The sequence below is a fragment of the Apostichopus japonicus genome, chromosome 1 (genome assembly GCF_037975245.1).
Source record: "Apostichopus japonicus isolate 1M-3 chromosome 1, ASM3797524v1, whole genome shotgun sequence".
In the NCBI taxonomy this organism is placed as follows: Eukaryota; Metazoa; Echinodermata; class Holothuroidea; order Aspidochirotida; family Stichopodidae; genus Apostichopus; species Apostichopus japonicus.
The window spans coordinates 14,267,132-14,289,758 of record NC_092561.1 but is presented as its reverse complement, the minus strand read 5'-3'; the positions used below and the strand labels follow the sequence as shown (position 1 = coordinate 14,289,758).

Genomic DNA, 22,627 nt, shown 5'->3' with positions numbered 1-22,627 from the left:
TGGTGGTGTCTAACACTTCTGTTACACCGCATTCGAAACTAGGTCAGATAACCGGCATGAGACATTTCTTTGTGCGGGAGTCTCCACACCCTTTAAGGAGAAGTATTTATATCCCATTAATAGAGAAAGAATTATGTTTCAATTGGTAGCATGCAACTTAAAATTTTGCAAACATTAGATACAATCAAACAATAACAAGGTTCATTTACAAGGTAATCTACTGCCCTTTATTTCACATTAGTCTGTCACATCAGAAGGTCACAGCTTTCAATAATTATACAAACAAATTCCCTTGATGGGTGCTTCATTAGATTCCTGCAATTTTCAAGTTTATCAATGTAATAAGTTCTGAATGTGGCAATGTGGAGAAGCTTTGGGATAATCTGTGGATAAGACTGCCAGACTATCAACAAGATTCCACATCCATGCAACTCCAACTGCTTCCTTCACCTCCTTGCAGATGTACCACATGTCCAAAAAAAAGTCAGCATTGGTTAATGTAATTAAAATCTGGCTTCCTCCTGAGCTGGCAAATACACATGAATTGTCAAGTACAGAGGTCAGTGTGAAACCACTGAAAGATCTTCTCAGCTTTCAAGAAAACAAAGACTTGAAACCAAATTGACAGAGGCCACACTGATATCATTCCACTCTCATAAGATGAAGGTATCACACACACTTCATTTTGCTTCTGCGATGCAGTGCCTGGTAGACTGTGAGGGTCACCCAATGGATGTTTTAACAACTGCCTGGTTTATAGAGCTCTGCAACAGATAATTCATCCTAATGTCTAGTCGTCATCCTGTCATGGCCTTGAGCAAGTTGAACCCACTTCAACACAAAGCAGCTATTGAATTCTTGTCTAGGTACTGTCAAATCCACATCACCATCATTGCTGGTTCCAGCTACGTTGACCATGATAAAAGAGTACAATGAGGGTTTTTTAATTCACCCAACAGAGCTTGCATTCCAGTACCTTTGGGCAGCTGAAAAGATATTCAGAAATTGTTATATATGAGTGTGTTTGTATGCATGCATATGTGTGATTTTCTTGCTTTACAGAACAGCTCCATTTTGATAAGCTATGTAACGTGGAAACCTGCCAATCATATGTTTGAAATAGGACAGGCTGAAATGATTCTTAAATGAAAAGCTTAATGACTTCTTGCATTTTTATACATCACTGTTCAGGTAAGGCCAGTAAGGGCAGTATGAAGAATAAGTAACAATTAATAATTATCATTATGGCCATTTGCTGTCTGCATAATAACAAACTGAATGATGTCATCAGCCCTGTGCTCAGTTGACAACACTGACAAGTAGGCACACTATGTCAGTGTGATCCATGAAACCTTATTAAGGACATGACCGTATAGTATATATGTTAATGGAAAATACATAAGCTACAACATACACCAGTATTCAGTTGTTGCAGGGTTTTTTTTTTCTCGACAGACCCATTCAATCTGTTGCACCTACTATAGCCTAGTACTACATTCCTGAGAAATTAACACCACAATATCAGTCTTAAGTTTGCCCACAGACTCCCAACTATTGCTAACTCCTACACTCAAGTATATAGTTTAGTTTAGTAGAAAAAAGGACCAGGAGAGACATTCAAGTCCCCATTAAGGACCCTAAGGCTATATGAGAGGAATAAAACCGAGGACATCAAATGTCATACCCAATTACAATGCTTAATGTACTTATCCAAAGTATTCTTAAACCCATTCACACTACTTGCAATTCAACCTTCTCAGGCAAACCATTCCATCCATTCACAACCCTTGTATAAGTTGTATTAGACTTTAGAGAAAAAGTTATGCCGAATATTAATCTTACCATGTAACTTCTGGAGTTTAATACAATGACCTCTGGTACAACTACTTTTTGGCAAACCTGAAAAGATCAGTGATGCATAAATTGTCATTTTATGTGTAGGCCTACTTTATTTAATTGAAAGATCTATTAATGTAGGCCTGATGCTATAGTTGTGCGTCTGTAATCTAGCCTAGCCAGGACTGTGATGTATGCTTTTCGTTTGTATGACTAAAGTAGGACTAGTAGTATGAGGCGTAAAATAAAACAAGTGTAATGACAGGTTTTCAGCTAGTTTTCTATGCATTTCAGGTGTGAAGATAAACGTAAATGTCATTAACTAACGCATACTCTAATTCATTACCTGATATCCATTTTGTTCCTCGTATGCCTGTCAAAATCTGACATTCTGAGTCGCTTCGTTTGTTCGCAACGAGCACAGTGTGCAAAGCTGCTATATATTGTGTGTGGTGTTTTTCGTGTTTCGCGCAACTGGTAACGACAACTGGACCTATTTTGATGCCCATGGTTTGCGTGTGACGTCACAAATCGCCAGTTGGCCAAACTCTCTCTATATACGGCTCTGAATGAGCAGAAGATTGTGAAATACTTTGAAAAGAGACAATGTAAACTAGAACTGCATTAGCTAGCAAATACGCAAATATAGTGCGCGTGGAGTGCTTGCAGTATTAGGAAGATCTTTTCGGTTGTTCATGGTATTATTTTTTCGGCGGACAACACACCGCGGAGTATAGTCATGCAGGTACCTACAAAGTGAGGGCGCTTGTGAGCGCCGTGACAGGCTCAGAATAAGTTGGCTACGCAGCTAGCCTCTGAAACTGCAAATGCTCAAAGACTATATGAAACGTCCAGTCATATAAGTATCGTTCTCTTGGCCAGTAATGCCAATGTTGTAGCTAGCACTCGCACTACAATAACAAATAGGCTGCGGCAAACATTGCCAAACTGACCTCATTCTCAACCCAACCTCAAGCTACTGGGAATGTGGTCACGTGATTTTTATGACGCTCATGACATACCGCATGCAATGTCCTTGGAATAAACCGTTGCATGTCCAAAGCCTCACCAATGCACAATTATGCACAGTATAGGCTGCAATAGCAGGCTGTATAGGCTGCAACTGTATACACTGATGTCATATGTAATTTAAAGCCTTTTTTACTACGTGACATAGCCTAGTTAGTTCAACCATGGAGCTATAAACCTGGGATTCAACAATACTTTAATTAATCACCGGGGAACCACTTAACGGCCACAAGGAGTTAAGAAATGTTTGCGAATATCTCTCTCTAAATCATTATAGTGAAAACCAAAATGGAGTAATGCACATAAACCGCAAAATGGTTTTTCATCTACGATGTCAATCCAGACAATTTTGTTTAGAAAAAGCCAATTAATATGAGCAACGTACCGTAGACGTTTCCCAATAATTAGCTTCTTAATAGGGTGTACCGTATACATGTTAGAAAGTGTCATTAAAATCTTCCGTGCATAACATTCTTGTTTATTATTCTCGTATAGGCAAATTATTATACACAGCCATGTTAACCGAATATGTGATATTGCAGAATGAGCCGATTTCTCTCGTCGACCTATATACATTCACTGTTTCTATATACATCACTAAGTTAAGTTACGAAGCACATACGACTTTCACAATGTTGTCTGTTATCTTGCGATTTGGCCAGAGAAATGCAATCTGGACAGGCCAGCGATGTGACATAGTTCCATTCACCATACCTGCTGTGACGTCAAAATTAGTGACGTCATTGACGTCAGGTGTTAAAATGGACTAAGGCAAGCAGTTCACCGTATACTTGATACTGTCATTCGTTGAGATAGACATGGAAGTATTACATTAGGGAATGATGCCTTGTTCCCTTGTTCTCAAGGCAATGGAAATCATCGTGGAAGTGGCCAATGTTAGACTCATGTGTTATAACATGATGCCCTTTAGGGGTGTAGCAAGACTCCTTTCCCTGGGGGGGGGGGTCCGATGCTTGTCTAGGGGGCAGTCACCCTATTTCATAAAAATATGACCATTTATTGGGAGAGGGGGAGTAGAGGACAAATATTTGGGGGGGGGGGACACCGACTTGATGCCCTACGTTTACAACCATGGAAGTGAGAGATATACTTGGCTAACACTTGAAAAGCATATGGATCACAATGTAAGCAATTTCAAAGACCTGTTCCTGGAAATCACGACCAAGGCATTTTTTTCAAGCCATTGAAACTGATGCAATTTAGATTTACATGGGAACCCGTGTTGGCCGGCGACCGTTGGGTAACTTTGATGATGTAGCCAGGTTAAGATTTTCATCCGGGCCACGAAACTGGTGCTTCTTGCTCTCGAAGCACCAAATCCGTTTCTAAAATTCCAAAATGAGCTGCCAAGGGTCGGAATACTGAACCTCTGGTAGCAAGTTATGTCAAAACAACCCCCCCCCCCCCCCATCCGACGGTGATACTTACTAGTGTCGCAATATCATAGGTAGGATTAGGCCTATATGATGCGTGGCAAATTTGTTTAGCCCGCGAATCTGCATGGAGAGGGCTCAACGTCCTACACCGTCGATGCATGATTGAACCTTTCTCGAACTCCCACCCGGTCACCCCACATTCCCACCTTCTTTTGGATTCTTTTTAGAAAGATAACTCGAACGCACACCTTTTTAAGTGCATGCAAACATTGCGGGAAGTATTGCCCTATTGGCCTACTAAACTTCCCATTGCCACACCTGTGTATATAAACATTGCCAAACCGTAATATTTGCCCTTTTACTGCACTGGTCTTCGAATTTCATGTCAACATAACCCGAGCATGCCACCAATTTAATCGCACCGTATTTGTTGCCACTTCGCGTATTAACACGGCTCTAAGAGTTGTGGCCCTATCCAAGCAACAACAGGGCAACACCCTCCAGATGTGTACCCCGACATCTTACACCTCTTGCACATCACAGGTAAAACTGTGTTTATACACGTATGTAGGTCATACTCAGGTCTATTTGGATACGGTTCAATACTTACTTATACTCTCCCTTTCGCTTACAAAGCTTACGCTAAAGACCCAATTGAATAACTTGATGTAATTGGGTTAAGGCATGCTTTAGAAAGTTTAAGTAGATCAGTTATATAGTCACGTTATGCTTTTGTTAAAGGTGAAAATCAATACAGAACACTGTGACACTGTACCTGGCCTGTATTGTCCTAACATTAAAGGAGAATACCGTTATCTGAATGAACGCTACATCAATGTGTTATTGCTGTCTGCTCTGAAAAGGAGCATGTTAATTAATGTCCAGTGCAATGGCTATGAACTGGGAAGTGTATATATGAACCAAAACGTAATGGATGGTTGCAAAATAACCAAACAAGAGCTCAGTCCTGCACCAAATTAAAAGAAAGTAGCAAATAGATTAAAAATATTTCAATAAAATTAAACATAGAAAGGGAAATTCAAAAGTATACGTACTTTAATCACAGAGGAAGAGAGTATATAATCTCGTTGATTACTTGTATTTTATCGCAAGGCCATGATTTATAAAAAATAAAAAAAATGTTTGCCATTGCATACTATGGTGCCAATACATCGAATGTATGGCGATATATAATCAGTTGTTCCGATGAAATGGGCATGTAAAGGGCCCCGAATTTGCTATTTTACGGTTACTTCCCTACTAAAATAGATGTTTTATATAGGTGCAATTAATGTAATAGGTTGCTCCTTTAATTGGCTGTAAAACTGTTTACACACAGAGATAAATCCTTGTCAAATCGTTGTTTATATTCATTCTACGGTGGCGGATTAAGAACATATACATGAAAATATGTTTTCATTGAAACTTAAAGTTATCGGTGCCAGAACTTCATAGCGATTAATCGTATGATGTCGAATGAAGAAAGAGTATCCTTCACATCATGATATTAATATTAAATTTTGTAACCGATAAAATTTTAAACAAAATGGGAGATAAAAATGCACCGAGGAAAGGATGTCCATAGACTACCATAGTTTTGTTTTGCCCTATACAACGGATTTCCAAAGCCGAAGCCTCTAACAATAACGCTACAGTAGACATTACGTACACATAATATACACCTATGGAGAAAACGGTGTGTCGTGAACATGGCGACCGGTAAGCGGCCGTCCAGCGTTCGTTATTCATTCGATACGGGCACAGATACGACAGGTAATAACGGATATATCAGGACTACATTTAATCCAATGGAGCAGAAACCTTACAATCCAATTTGGGCCTGGACAGGTCTAAATAAATGGAAAATGACTAGCTCGCAGCTGAGGGTCTTGTTAGCCCTCATAGGTTTTGTCATTTCGGTAGTTGTTTACTTTTTCCAGCAGAGCTTGCTCAACTTTTTGCACACTGTGTGTGGATTATTCTCACCAATGTTTAGCGTAATATGTTCATTTTACTGGCTAGCATTGTACCTTCGAAAGTCTTGGACTGGTAACAATGTTTATGTCTTTTTCATTTCATGTTTTCTTGGAGAGGTACTGGGACAGGTTTTTTTTGGTGGGGGTAACATATTTAGCACATGGTCAGTTGCTACTGTCCTACTAGCGGCAAGTATGATAAGTTTAACATCACCTTTGTCCACATCTGAATCAGCCCTTGTTATAACATTTTTAAGCTTGATGCGTTTCATGACTGGTTCGACACTAGTTGGAATAACGTCATGGCTCAGACCGTACTTTGCGTACTTTTGTGGGGTATGGGGTTGCTTTTTAGCAAAATATTCAGAGAAACACCTTTTCAAGCAAGCCCCGATGTCCCTCGCCAACCACTTTTCTACGGAAGGCAAAATACCGGTTATACGTAGAAGACGAACATCTAGCCAGAGCAGTACTACTAGCCTAAGCCACAAAACGAGACGAACATCTTTACCAGCCCTTATTCAGAAAAATGTAAGTCACAGAATTTTCATTGCTTCATTAATTTGTTCCCCCCCCCCCACCCAGTGTCTTGCAATGCGACAAGGTGTTACAGTTCAATTTTCCAGCAAGGATAATACAGAGCTGGGCAGCCTGTGTGTTTAGATTCACTGAAAAGCATGAAAATTAAATTGTCACGTTTAATTGAAGCTTGGGAAATTATTGTGTACATGTATATATGTAAACCATGATTGGTGCCCAGACGGTAAAGGTCAGTTTTCATCCATGGGGAAAGTGTAAGCCAAAAGAAAATTACATGTTTTCTGACCGTTTCTTTTGTCTACAAACCTCGAAATAATTTGGAGGAATTTTGGACATACCAGCTGATTCTAAGTGAATTTCCATCTTACCTTTATATAAGCAGCAGGTTTTCCTCCAGTAGATAACAGCAAGTGTCTTTAATATATACTGAGATATTCATAGGCTGTACAATACAGTAAGCTGAAGAAATCTACCGCACTGCTACTGACTATACATGTACACTTACATGCCCTCCTGGAAAATAACAGTATTTTGTAATTTAGATCTCTGGAGGCCTTTTTGCCGCAAAGAAACAGCAGTTTACCATTAAACAATTTATCTACATGTTAAATACACTGACCCCAAACAGTGAAGTTGATTATAAACAACTCCGTTGAGAATTCTAGCCTGATCCCCTGACCTAACACAATGCATGATAAATACACTAACCAAACAGTGAAGTTGATTAAAACAACTCTGTTGAGAATTTTTTGCCTGACCCCTAACCTAACACAATGCATGTTAAATACACAAAACCCAAACAGAAAAATTGATCAAACAAATCTGTTGAGAATTTTAACCAGGGCTGTAGCAAAATGTTGGGGGTGGGGGGGGGGCAGAGAAGGACAGAACAAGGGCACACCTCCATTTTTCCAGGAACTCACACATTGTTAATACTGTAGGAGGAAAAAGAAAACAGTTCTTGTAGTGTGTTCAACATACATGGCTTTAGTAATCGGAACAAAAAGCAGTTTATATCTTTCTCCAGAAAAGCAGGTATACCATGGTCAGTGTACTGCATGTACAATAAACCACCTCTAACAGTGCAAAAACTGTAATCCCAGTAAGAACGAAATTGTAAATTGATACTGTAGCTTTCAGAGATATATGATAGCTGGCAATCTATTTCTGGCTGGGACAAGTTTGAATTCACTTAAAAAAATCACTGCGAAGGATATCATAAATATTGTAAACTGTACTGTCATTTTACAATCCGTTTGAGTATTATGGTTTCATGGATATTTTTTGTGAAGAAATTGGACCCTAGGCAAAGAAATACATGTATGCTCTTCTTGAACGCACATAGAGCTGTACACTTTACACTGTAATGACTATGTTTGAATGAGATTGTACATGTATGTTACTCTATATATGACAGTCAGGAAGAAATCACAACATTGTGGTTTTATGGAGTTTTGCAAGGTAAAAGATACAGTGTGTGAAGAATTTATCAACAATGTTTTACCTCTGCTCTCTGCAATACGATTAATAAATGTTTGATTTACTCCGCTCCTCTCTTACCTGCCTCCCACTCCACAATTGCACTTTCCTATCTACCTTTAACTACACATTTGGAAACGTTTTACCCCCGTGCCCTGGGCCAGGCCCAATAACTCCTCCTTCCGTATCTACCATGTCGGAAGTTACTACACATGTTTTTCCGCAAAATTCTCGCTTGTGATTTATACAACTTTTTTTTGCGTTTTTTGGAAGTCATCTTTGGATAATTCGACTACTGAGACCTTCTTTCGTCGCTGTCCCAAATGGTCAGTAGGATTTCACAATTGGAGACATGAACCCAACCATGATCTTTGGCTAGGATGACAGAGACCTGTATCTGTTGAACAACTTCCCAAAGCAACTAAGAATTTAACCGAATGTTTAATTTGAAAGTTATTCTAGGTTGCAGTAAAACTTCAAGTGTCTGGGAGCTGTCGCTGTTGTAAATCTGCGACGACGTTAATTAAACAGCTGGGATATGAAACTATATATTTTCTCTTTGCCTCTCTTTTCCCTAAAATTGTGAATTTTCAAAGTAAGATTGTTAACAGCTCATTGACAATGGAACTATTGTCATCAATAGGTCATGTTTTTAAGAGGTTCAATTAAATATGTTAGATTTAAGCATTACCAAAACCAGTCACCATTGTAGAAAATTAACATAGTAAATGAAGAAAGATTTTTTTTTATTGAAACACGTGTGACATACACACGAAACACATGATATCATATTTAGACTTGCTCAAGTTTTCATCTTTATGTGCTAAATATCATTGTCATATCTCCCAAATTTAAAAACATTTTCTTATCTGCCAAGGGAACGATCGATAAGACAGATATTGGGTTGATCTCGCCTTAAACTTGTAATCAATGTTAGAGTGGGAGGCAGAAGCAGTCTGATGGACAAGCACATGTATGTACATGTGATTGTGATATTACACTGACTTCATAGTCATTTTTGAAGAAAAACATATTTACTGGTTACTGAAATGAAATAGTTTTACCCAAGTACAAATTAACATATTAAGGGGGCCTAAAATATTGGAAATAGCCTAACATTATTCACTCAGAAATCAGAATCACCCTGTCAAGAATGCAATCAGCTTAAATTATTTGAAGAGATGTTGCAAGATAAAATCCCCCCCCCCCCACACACATACCTGTAGCTATGTCACTGGTGAGCCCTAGTAATGCATTCTGTACAGCTGAGATTTTCAAGATATTCACCATTTAAGCTAGAAAGTTGGACCTAAGATATTGGAAATAGCCTAACATTATTCACTCAGAAATCAGAATTACCCTGTCAAAAATGCAATCATCTTAAAATATTTGAAGAGATGTTGCATTATACTGTAGATAAAATACCCACACTCCACCTACATACACACCTGTAGAGCGCTCTATGTCACTGGTGAGTCCTAGTAATGTTTCTGTACATGTATGTGCTAAAGATTTTATTAGCTAGAAAGTTGGATTGCTCCTTTAAGGCTTCAGAGATGATTACCTCAGTGTAGCCCTGAATATATGTTAATTAATTTGTTAATCTGTTGTTTTATAAATTCTTATTTACTGAACCTTAACATTCTTTTTTTAACTTCATATTATAAACAAGAGAGCATCCTAGATGATACTCAGCACAATTAGTCCTTGATCAATATTTACTACTGTGTAAATTGTTAAACATACCATCTGAGGCTATAGAAGTATTTAAATGTTTCCCCATTGAGTTGAGTGACATTAATTTGCATAGATCTGATGAACTGACCTCATGGTCTGTGCTTTAGAATTATTTTAATATATTTATTATATTTATGATATTAATTGATGAACCTGACATATTTAAATGGTCTTACTTCCAAATATCTAAAATTGTTATAAAAATCCAACCTGAGCTAGTAGTGCAGTCTGTTTTAATGGTCGACAACACATCAAACTTAATTTTGAATCCTTAATATTTTTTAACATTAAGTCATCTGTTAATCATGTCACTATGAAACAAGAATTCTTTCGAACATGTTTGGCAGTCTCGTAAATTGTGGATTCATAGTACCTAAGTTTGTGAAAGTGAAATTGAACTTGAAGTGAGTGGATCAATTCTTGTCAGGGGTATAAAGCTGACAAGCAATATAGTTAAAGGGTTCGAAAGGGATGTACAGGTCAATAAGAGGTCACCAGTGTGCCCTACTTTTGAACAACAAAGATTCTAAGTAGAGCTCTATTTCCAGTACGTTGCACCTTCTGAGAACTTCGGGAATGTTGACGAAATGGGAATGAAACGAGAGACCGAACCCTTGTGATACAAAATAATAGTATGAAATTTATAATTTAGAACCAGAACGATATTCACATATTTTGTTTCTTCCATAATGATAATCAAAATTATTCCATTTAAAAGATGGAAATTCTACATTAATTTACAAGTATAAAACTGCACAATTTTTTTCTAGTTTCTTGGTGTTATTCTAGTACTGTAGATAATAAGAGTTTTAATTATAACCTCTAGTATCGATCTGTATGTAACATGCTGGCCTGATTTGATTAAATATAAATTTGTAATCTCCACCGACCTCCTTTTTTTAAAATTTATGCTAGTATCGAACAAGATACTTTGTACCTGCATCTATTCATTTATTCAAGGTCGCATCCAACACAAAGTACTAGATCTACTTACCCGAGAATAGATGCTGGACTCGGTATGCTAGCAATTTAGCATTAACTGAATAATGACTGAAAATGTACTCTGTGCAATTAAAAGTCATCTGAAATGTACAAGACAGTGCAGGTAGTATATAATGTACACAAGCCGCACTATTTAGCCAATTGTAGGCTAGACAAACAAATTGCAAATTGGTTACTCAACATTCGAATCAGTTTCTCTACCTTCATATGATAACGATATTTGTTTTTGGTTACTTGCGATGGGCAGGCAGTGACCTACAGTATATGCAGTCAAATTGGCATGTGTTGGATATATGTAAGTGTGTGTGTGTGTATGTGACAGCTTGGTATCTCAAGATAGGTAACCTCTGCAGTTCTCATATCTGGCAGTTTTGGCTTCCCCATAATTAGTACAAGAATCCTGTTGTTTTGGGGGGAGGAGGTCAAAGTTCATGTGGGGTCAGCAGAGGACAAACTGCAAATCTCAAACACTGTACATATATGTCCAGAATATGAACATCAATGGGGCTTATATGTATGTATGGTAGGATAGACTTGTGTAGTGTAAAGTTTATACACAATTTGGTATAGGTCATAGTTTCATTTAAGGTCACCAGGGGTCGAATTTGATCTGTAAATGTATGTACTCTAGAGTCTAGCCCACATGGTGTATGTACATCAAGAAGTACCGTAGTACAATTACCTGTTTGAAGGGTTTAAATAGTGTAAGTACTGTATGTACAGTACCAGTTGTTCATGTATGTACTAGGTAAACACAAAAGTGTGTATGATCATAAGTATACAATCAAGTTTGTTTTTGTATGTAACCGCAAAATCTGATAAAGAATTGTCACTATATATGAACACATGGAGGACAGCAGAAAAATGCAAATTTGCATTTTTGACAGACCAGAGTTCTAGGAAATCTACAGTATGCAGTGTGTGTACAGTACTACACTATAATATACAGACTAATAGTACTGTAGCTACTTGGGTTGTGAGGTGATAGTACAACTTCAACTTGTCATATATCTGTCTGGTATTTGTGAAGACTTTAATTGATATTCCTTAAGTTTGCTGACTTACTGAATGTCATTTCTTGGAACAGGTGGTGTGAACTTACAATATGATCCATGATCAAAAAAATTTACATCCCTGAAGAAAGAGAACATGTATGTGAATGAAAGGGAAGTAGCAGTAACATTAATGTACTGACATAGTCAGTATATGCTTGTTGCATCTAGCCAAATTTTCTTTTAAATTGAGAAATTTATCAGTATTTGGGATGATTCGAGAAATTAGCTGCTGAAACGGTGCTCAATACTTTACCAAGGGAAGGGGGGGGGGAGAAGGGGTAAGATAGCTGCTCTTATTAAGAGCTCTTCTGAAAACAAAAAATTTTGACAACTCATTTTTCTGGTTGGGAGGGGGAAGGTAGGGGGTAGCGGACAATTACTTAGGGAAGCCTTAGAGGCCTGAACTGTTTCCTCACTTTTTACCTGTCTCCATTTAGATCATGCACTCTCCCATCTACTGTTTTGTATGGAACCATGTAAAACCTAATTTTGTGGACCGTTTGTGTATTTTATCATGTTGTCCCCTTCGTATAGCATTTAATCCACAATTGTACAGATATCAAGAATGACATGTAAGTAAACTTATTTCTCTAGTCACACAGCTTGTGGTGGACTAGTCACTTGTTGCTCAATTAACTTCCTCTGCAGACACAAGTCTTCTTGTGAGGACATGCTCCGCAGAGCAGTGCCCCTCAAAACCGAAAAGACACTACAAACAATTAGAAAAGAAGGACAAAAATTGTGCTAACAAAACATAGTCTTGTCGCTCTTCGACTGTTTGGCTTTCCTGTTTATTTCCCTTCGTTTTCTGGGTGGGAGAATATTAAGTTGCTTTAATCGCAACTCCTTGCATCCTAAATACACTTGAGGGCTCCCAGGGGAGGCATGAACCAGAATATATATAAATATATGTTTGGAAAGTTGGAGCCCTAATTGCAAAGACAGGAGTTTGAGATATTTGCTGTTGATTGTTTGGAGAACATCGCCAGAAGTATTTCAGTTACTTGTCACATGGGTTGGGAGGGGGGGGGGGGTTGAAAATGCTGGAGAAAGTCCATGGGTTGGAATTCTCCAGTGAATATTGAATTTTCCTGTCAATAGAATAAATGAAAAATGGTAGACCTGACTACTGCCAACAAGTCCCGAGTTCATTTTAACGTACATGTAGTCTCTAATTCTCAATTCTTTAAAAAAGTGTGTAGGAAATTGAGAAAAAAGAAACAAATTAAAAAAAAAACACGGATGTTACTTTCGATTGTCGCAATATATTATCTCTGTTGGCAATTTGAACTTAAAAATCTACAAATTATGGTAATGTTGTGTTTCATTTTTCATTTTTGATGGTCACTTGTCTTTAATTTTTTCTTTTGACTAAATGTCATTGCTATCTAGAGCATTATTAATGTCTTGAAACTACATGAGCCCTTCATTTATTCAGGGTAATTATCACAGGCATGTTTTGTAGCGTTTCAGTGCTTTTCAACAAATTCAACTTGTTACATTATATTTAAGTCTAGACAATTCTTTTAGTTCTCATTAGCCTCATCATGTGTGCTGCCCTTTATATGCACATTAGTGTTTCAATAGTTTATCAGAAACCTTGTAAAAAAAGGTCCAAGGGGGGGGGGTTGGAAAGGGGGAAACATTTTATAAACATCCCAAAGCCATCGGCATAAGATGGGTAGCTTAGTAACCTAGTCTCGAAAGAGCAACTCTGGCCAAACGCTGGCAACACATATCGCGTAGTCGTGGCGCAACAGATACCTTTACAAACAAGGAATGTACACGAACGAAAAGAGAGAGGGAAGATAGAAAAAATATGTCAAAACATGAGAAAAACAAAGGATACTTAGATCGCGCTTCATAAATAGTGACTGTAATCGGTGATGACGGTAGATGACCGAAAATCTGAAATCGATCACCTGAATCATGAAAAAATACAAATCCAACGAGAAACGTTGAAACAAATCTAGAAAGAGATTTTGGGTCATTTTCCCCTCAGAATGGTAGATTCGGAAGGGGTAGTAAGTGGGCGGTGCCCAGAGAGTGAGGGCGCCGTGCTAAAACTTTCCAAGGTGTAGTTTAGGTAGATGGCAAAGTGCAGATGTGGAGTGGAAACAGGTAAGAGAGAAGCGAAGTTAATCCCCAAGCCAGTAAGTTTCGGGGAGTTTGTTGTTAGCTCTATTAATACAGTACTGTAATGTTGAGTCGATCTGCAAATTTAACTCAAGATTTATAAATCCAGCTTAAATGTCTGTATTTTTGAAGCTATCTGCAATGACAACATTTTTACAGTGTTCACTGTACAAAATTCTCTCAGCCATTTCCCCCTCCCATTCTCCTAACAGGTATGAATTTAACGCATTGCAAATAGGATATAGTATACACTTGAGGGTATAAAGATTCAGTTTTTGCTCACAAGAAACTATATAATATTATATAAGATACAGATTTCAGAACCTTCAAAATATGATGCACAAAATTTAAACACTAAATTAGTCCATGTATTTTCTTTTCATCAGTTGATAACTTGATATATTATTAATTTTCTCCTAAAGTTTGGAATGCAGTTTAACAGCAACGATTAAGGGGAAAAAGAAAAAATCAGTTGACGGAAGATTGATGACATGACAAGCCTACCTGTAGGCTATTTTATTTGTTACTTTTGTGTGTACAGTAACTTCACTGTAATCAATATCTGTACTGTTGTGTACATATTACTACTACGAACAGTGCACGGTTGTATACTAGACACATACAGTACATGTACAAAGGCAATGAATAGCTTTGTATGCCCTTTCCATTGCTAAATATATTCATACATACAGTACATACTGTACATATACATATCTATACATTCGAATGCAGCAGGGGGCCTATACAGATCTGAAATGAATTGTCTGACATCTCTTGCTCCCGTTTGATGTTAATCAAACTCTGCAGTATGACAATGGACACAGAGGCAGAATAAAAGGACATTGAATACTGTGCCCTATAAATTGTTAAGAAATATATTACAGACCGGGCTGAATTGATACAAAAGCTATCTTGAGTAACATAGAAATTTCCAGCATTGCATATAGCATGAAGAGAGTGTAATAACTAATTATATATAAAGTAATATATATCCTGGCAGCTACTGTACAAATGAGCTAGTACACGTGTAGAACAGTAGTACCTACAGTACAGTACTTGTACTAACAGTATATAATTTGGCACACTGTACTGTACGCAGAAGAGAGTCAGTACTGTTACTACTTACAGTAGTAAATACCAGCTGTTCATATTTAATTTTTCGATGAGAGAAAGGGAGGTTTATTGATTAAGCTAGGCTGATCAATAAAGATGGGAAGTAAAGGTGTAACTTTGTCCTCCTTTTTATACTGTACTTTTGAAATTTTGCTTGAATATATGAAGTTGGTTGGTTTGCGTCTTTCTTGGCGCAGAGTGCTCTATGTCCGGTGGACAGAGCGGAATATAGGTTGAGACTAGTTGAGGCTAGTGTTCCACTAGTCTCAACTATATATATATATATATATATATATATATATATATATATATATATATATATATATATATATATATATATATATATATATATATATATATATATATATATATATATATATAACAAAATATATATTAACAAAAGTTTTTTCAAACTATCTCTTTCAAGATGCGGCATTAGGAATCACAAATGACTTTGAGTTGGTTAGAATCATGTTTGATCTCTAGAGTAAGGCAAATATGTCACCAAAATAGAACTAGTATTGTTCGATACAGATGAAAAACGCCTACAGTGGTATAACGACCTTCCTTACCGGTTTCGAACCTCTGGACATACAATCAGCGTCCATAGCCTAGTTGGTTAGGGTGTCCTCATATAAAGCGGGAGGCCCGGGTTCGAATCCTGGTGGAGGCTGGAAGTTTTTTCACTGTTCTGCATTTTCCTTCTCATTACTTTTTCAATTATATATGTATATGTTACCAGACACAATGCTATGTTTACGTTCCAAGTGACTTGAAGAAATGGATATTTCAACTTCTAGACACGGTTTTGAAGTTACGTAAATGATAGAAAATCTTGAAGATGTTGAGTAGATGATATATAACAACTGTCTGTACAATGCATGTTGTGCACCCATAGTGTGTATACACCCAAACCAGGACTGTTTGAGACTTTATGACAGATTAACTGGACACCACTTTGCTTTGACAGAATAGTTTGACAGTAGAAAATTTCTGTTTGACCATGTAAAAGAGGAACACATGTTATGTCTGAACATACATACTGTAATGCATCGTACGAAGGGCTGGGTGCAGACTTGGTCTCACAGTCCATAGCGGTATATATTCGCTGCGCTCCCTCGCTTACCTGTCTCCTCGCAACATTTGCACACTCTTCCATGTCTACAGTGACCTAGTTACCTTTTGTCAAGTCTTGGAATACCAGACCCACATCCTGCAGGATGTACCTTCTCCAGTGAAAAATATGTTTACAATTCAAAAGCTCAAAAGTTCTGCATGCAAATGTTCGGTCTGTTTTTGTTGAAATACTATATATCACCAAAAGGTGCTATATATACAGTACAGTAATACAAAATCCCCAAAGTATATTTCATGTTTGACCTTGCTATAGGATTTTGTGGCTTCATTAAAAGGGTTGTGTGGTGTCTCAGAGAATTTGCCCCATGGCTATGTACAGAAGCACATGGCCTGCTTGTTGTATGTTGCCCACCTACAGTACATCTGTCATTTACAGGTACAGTGTGACCTGGCAAACTGCCAACAATGACAAGAAAAACATCTACCATTGAAGAAGAGACAACAGTCAAACAAAATCCAGTCAAAACAATAGATCAGATTGAAATGTCACAAACCACTGTACATGTACGTTTAATGGTATATATATTTTTTGTTTTTGTAATTTAACTAACATTTTAAAATAATATTTTCTTATTACGTACTCACTTTTGATGTCCTGTTTATATAAATATTTATATTTATACTGGAAATAAATAAATGAAAAAAATGAAAATGAAAAAATATACTTGAGATATCAACAATTTTGTGCTTTCAAATTTACTCATGATCTAATCCTTTCATAGAAGTGGCATAGTATATAAGCAGGGAGTTGTTCCATAACAACTCCCTGATATAAGTAATAAAGATCTGCTAAAATATATTGGCATATTATATAAGTAATAAAGTTCTGCTAAAATATATATGTATCCATCTTTTTAACCTAAGACCAATCAGCATTGTTTGCCGAATGGCTCGTGTTCAAGAACTTCAAGCATTTCTCGTGCAGTCTTCTACCTATGATCTTAAAGTCATAACTTTTTAAATAATAACAATTTTGTTGTTGTTATGGTGTGATTACTTTGAGTTTGTGCCTCTACTGGTTGAAGTTACAGTATATTTCAGCGGGAGTTGGTCCGAGGCCAACCGTCAAGTTAGATATGTATAAGTATGCCAGTGTCATGATGAGATGGGTTTGTATCAAGGACTCCTCCGCTGCCAGTGTAAGATATTCTCAAGTAATCTGTTTGCAAATGGAATGTGAGACTGCTGTCTCAGTTGACTGACACTCATAATTGATTGAGAAGTGGGAAGAGCATCAGAACACTCGATCCCTACCTGGAGACCTCAAATTACAGACCAGTCATATACTGTGGATCTTGAGATAACAAGGGCAGCAAGCAGTTCAAATGTAAGCCTTTCTTTCACACCTGCCTGGTTTTGGGGTAACCTGAGACAGTGTGAGTGCTTCTGAAATGCACACCTTAATTGGATGGTTAACATTTGTCACAGCTTGGGCTTGCAAGGGTCCTCAGGATGCACTGAAGCAAAGAAAAAGGGCTGATAATTATATAGCAGATATACAGTATATACATTCAGCACGATTTGTGACTTACCTATCCCTTCCCTATTGTTGCACTCTTAATCTGTTAGAACTTGGGAAAAACAGTTATTCTTTATCATAAGTTGGCAGTCTATGCTCCTATATCAGTCGTCTGAAGTTCCCCATCTCTATTGTGTAATTGATTTGGGTTATGTGAAATAAGTTATTTCAAGTTCATTTTTATCTCTAGAGTAAGGCCAAACTATGTCACCAAAACAGAACTAATATTGTTCGATACAGTTGACAAACGCCTACAGTGGTATTACGACCTTTCTGACTGGTTTTGAACCTCTGGATATACAAAAAATGTCCATAGCCTTGTGGTTAGGGTGTCTGCATATAAAGCAGGAGGCCTGGGTTCGAATCCCGGTGGAGGCTGGAAGTCTTTGCACTGTTCTGGATTTTCCAACTCAATATGTAATTTCAATTATATATTTATATGCATATATACATATATATATATGCAGAGGTCACATGATTTAAAGGGCTAGTGTGTTGGCAGACAATGTAAGGCCTACAAGTATATTGAAGAGAAAAATATTTCACACTGTAAGTTGAACATATTATCTCATCTCAATTAAACAATATCTTACTAGTTCCTAACGCAAGATACCTGGTGTATTGAATGTAAACTATTTATAACCCTTGTCCCTTGAGTCCTCCAACCCTCCCTCCCTCCACCTCCCAGAGACCGATCACAGTAGGTGGTCTGTGATGACATCACATGGGCAAAATGTTATGCAACTTGGCTTTGGCTTGTAGTTTACCTTTTAAAATCTTCATATATGATTTATCCTTGAAACCTGATCAATTTTAATAATTGTTTGTAGTTGTTGATGTTCTCTGTAGTTTGAATTTTTTTTTTTCAATTCTTTTTGTAGAAATATTATTTCCTCTTTGGATAAATAATCGAAAAAAGGATAAAAAATGAAGAAGAAAATACTTTCAGCTCAATTGGCCTGATGTCATCACTCTCTCAGCTGTAAGAAAATATCACAAAATTGATTACAAATCATATCTCTACTTCTACAGTATGTGAGGATGTGGTCTCGACCTAAAGATTCAGAAAATATCCAGCAGTTTGGCTATTTAAGCAATCAGCTTCAATCTCCACAAAGTCCTTTTAAATGTACGAGTCATCGCGATGTATTTTCTCTGCTCATTTCGAGCTGTGTCGAACATAAAGGAAGCAGCCCTGCTCGTGTGCACGTACCACCTCAAATATTTTTCAGTAGGCATGCCAAAGAGACGACTTCTAGTAATGGATTCTGAAGTAATGAATAACTTAATTTAAATTGCCCTTTTTTTTTCCCTTTGTGATGAGTGGAAATCACATAGATGGAAATTGAAGAATTAGACTCCAATTTTTGATCAATTTGTATGCAAATGAATATATACTATGTTTTTAAGGCAACCAAACAGAAACGGAAACTTTCTGGAGACGGTGAATACTGTTCGGCTGTCGTGATTGAAGATTTAATTGAGGGGAGGCGTGTCCTCTCCTGATCGTGAGATGAGAAATTTTGAGAGATCGAAAAAGCATTTTAAATTAGGTTATGGTTGGAAGGAAGAGAGACACTTGCAAAAAAATTAATGTGTTAAATGAATCATTCACAATTAATACGTGGAGGCCAAAAATTTCCCCCCAAAATATTATTGAATTTACTTCGCTCCTCGCTTACCTGTCTCCCCACAACCTTAGCGCCTCCTTCTAACAGTGCCTAGAATGAACTGGTAACCTTTTCAACACTGTGCGCCCTCTATGACCAGCTCCTCCGGTCAATGCCCTTATCATTCTACTGGTCATCCAAAGTGCCAGCATCGTGCATCTTTTCGTCTGTCTTTTCTTGAACGTTATTCGTCCGGAACTTTCGCTGCCATAAATATGGAAATATGATAAAAATGAAATATTATGAAAAAATTAGCATTTACTGTAGCTCATCTCCCCTACGGAGCAATTATCTCTGGAAGGGTCATTTATCCATGTATCTGCCTTCAGGAAAGTAAAATTGTCCTTGGGACAGTTCCGTAAACTAGTAAACCTTTTCACCAAAAATTAAAAATCGTTGAATCATTACATGTAGGGTATCAGATGAAAGCTAAAACTCTGGAGTTTCATAATAGGGAGCTAATTTTCATAGAACACATTGTTTTCAGGCAGATTAAGGTGTGTATTAGTCAATCGAAAAAATCTCAAATTTGCTCTAACAAAAATCACCCCCCAAAAATTGCCAATTTTTGCCTGTGTATATCCAGAGGAATAAATATTCTTGGATTTGCTAAAGTGATATAATATATAGATTCAATTTATAAACAGATAAAGTTGCAGGGATTTCAGTTTTCTGAGCATAACTTTTTTACAAATGTCACTTGTCATGTGTACGTCCATCACAGAAAAATCACATTTTTTAAAATTTCATACAGAAGGAAGTACCCAGATTTCAAGACATCTACAATTCAATGCACATTTTGAACAATCAATAACTACATAATGTGCTTTTAATCCCTTTGATTTTATTTTTTCAAAAATGCTGTGACAGACGTACGTATTTTCCGTAAGTCCTTCACGTACGTCCGTCAAGCGTACGTCCGTCACATTATTTTTATTTAGATAAACAATGTATTTTAACATGTTTATCACTACATTACCTCTGAATTTAATCATCAAACCCATTTAGTCATTTACACAGACTTAAGGTAGTTTTGTGGTTGTTTCATTAGCATAAATGTAGTGGTATGCAAACACTGCATAGGCTACTATGTGGTAAATAACAAAAACAATAATTTTTTGGGGTATTGGACTGGTAGTCATACAGTACAGAATTTAACTAAATCTGACATAAAAATAAAAATAAATCTGACATCAGATAAGTACAGTAGCTACAGTACGGTCTATAGCAGCTTTAAACTACTCTCTGCTTGTGGTAAATTTATTTCATTTGATGGGTTATGCTTTGAAAAGGGCCCCTAAATGGCAAATGAAGCTTCCTGGTGAGAAACTGCAGGGTTCATCTGGATAGGTGGTCGTGAGAATGAATAACAATGTCAGTGACACTTTGGAGCCTCTGCTAAGAGGATTTGCCTGATCTGGGCAAACCCTTTAGAAGCTCAATCCTATATCTAACCACTTTACGGAATTTACCTTCAATAAGCCCTCGTTGAGTTACTTAAGGTGCAATCTACCAACTGGTCCGTTAAATAATGATGAGACACTTGCCAATTCTTTGAACAGGATGTCACGCTAAGAGTATCTATTTGTTCTGATTTTAATAACATTGCCGGACTGTAATGGATGTCCTTGTAGATCTGCTCTTTCACTGAGAGCTTTTAGGTTTGTTAATGTTTGTACACAAATGCCATGAAAGTTACTAAGTAGTACTGTATACAGTAGTACATAGGAATCCTACATGTATGTATGTTTGTATGCATGTATAGTACATACTTGCATGGTAGGATAGTGAAAGCAGTTACATTAGCTACAGTACTGTATAGTATCCATGTACATGTACACTTCAGCAGACAACTGTCTCTGAATTGTCAGAATCAGTAAGTATGTACTGTATAGTTCATAGGAATCCTATGTATAGAGTAGTACATACTTCATGGTAAAATAGTAAAAGCAGTTAGCTAGTAGCTACTGTGTAGTATCCATGTATTTATACTCTACATGTACAGTCAGCAGACTACTGTCTCTGAATTGTCAGAATCAGTGTATATACTGTATAGTACATACAGTATGAACCCTATATGTACAGTAGTGCATACTGTACATTCATGGTCTAGGATAGTGAAAGCAGTTTGTTACTGTGTACATCCATGCATAAACATGTACAGTCAGCAGACTACTGTCTCTGAACTGTCAGAATCAGTCCTATGTACTACTGTGTAGTACATATGAATCCTATGTATAACATACTCTCATTGTAGGATAGTAAAAGCAGTTAACTAGCTACTGTGTAGTTTCCGTGTATTCATGTACAGTCAGCAGATTAATTACCATCTCTGATCTTTCAGAATCAGTCCATCAGCAATGCAATGGTCAGTATAGCAGTCTGACTTGGTCATTGTACTTCTGAGGATCGACATTCAAGATACAATTCTGAATGTTTCTGCTGAGTGCTGTTCCTGCATTTCTCTTGCCTGCATGCTCCCTGCATGCAGCCTGCAGCTCGTAAACAGTACAGTATTTAAGCACTGCAAGTTTGATTTGACCTGGACAAAAAGAACCTTTGACTCCAGACTCTGGTTCAAATCCATTATATAACTTCAAACCCATGATACAAAATCTAGCCACCATAAAAATTTCTGAATTTTTCTGGTCATGAATTCATTTCTCTTGCCTGCATGCTCCCTGCATGCAGCCTGCAGGTCATATATAGTATTTAAGCACTGCAAGTTTGATTTGACCTGGCCAAAGAGAACCTTTGACTCCAGACACTGGTTCAAATCCATTATAAAACTTCCAATCCTTTATAAAAATTCTAGCCATCATAAAAATTTCTGAATTTTTTCTGGTCATGCATTCATTTCTCTTGCCTGCATGCTCCCTGCATGCAGCCTACATGTCATATAGTATTTAAGCACTGCAAGTTTGATTTGTCCTGGACAAACGAACCGTTGACAGCAGACACTGGTTCAAATCCCACGTTCTAGCCATTTTAAAAATTCCTT

At 37.3% G+C, this 22,627-nt stretch overlaps 1 protein-coding gene across 1 annotated transcript in view; it reads left to right on the top strand.

Moving 5' to 3' along the window:
• The first annotated feature begins 5,900 nt into the window (after positions 1-5,900).
• The window catches only part of LOC139968498 (cGMP-inhibited 3',5'-cyclic phosphodiesterase 3A-like), a 131,961-nt gene continuing 115,234 nt past the window's right edge, over positions 5,901-22,627 (top strand). The window contains exon 1 of the mRNA XM_071972621.1: positions 5,901-6,769. Within this exon, the coding sequence (XP_071828722.1) occupies positions 5,972-6,769 (798 nt within the window). The 5' untranslated portion in view covers positions 5,901-5,971. The remainder of the gene's footprint in view (positions 6,770-22,627) is intronic.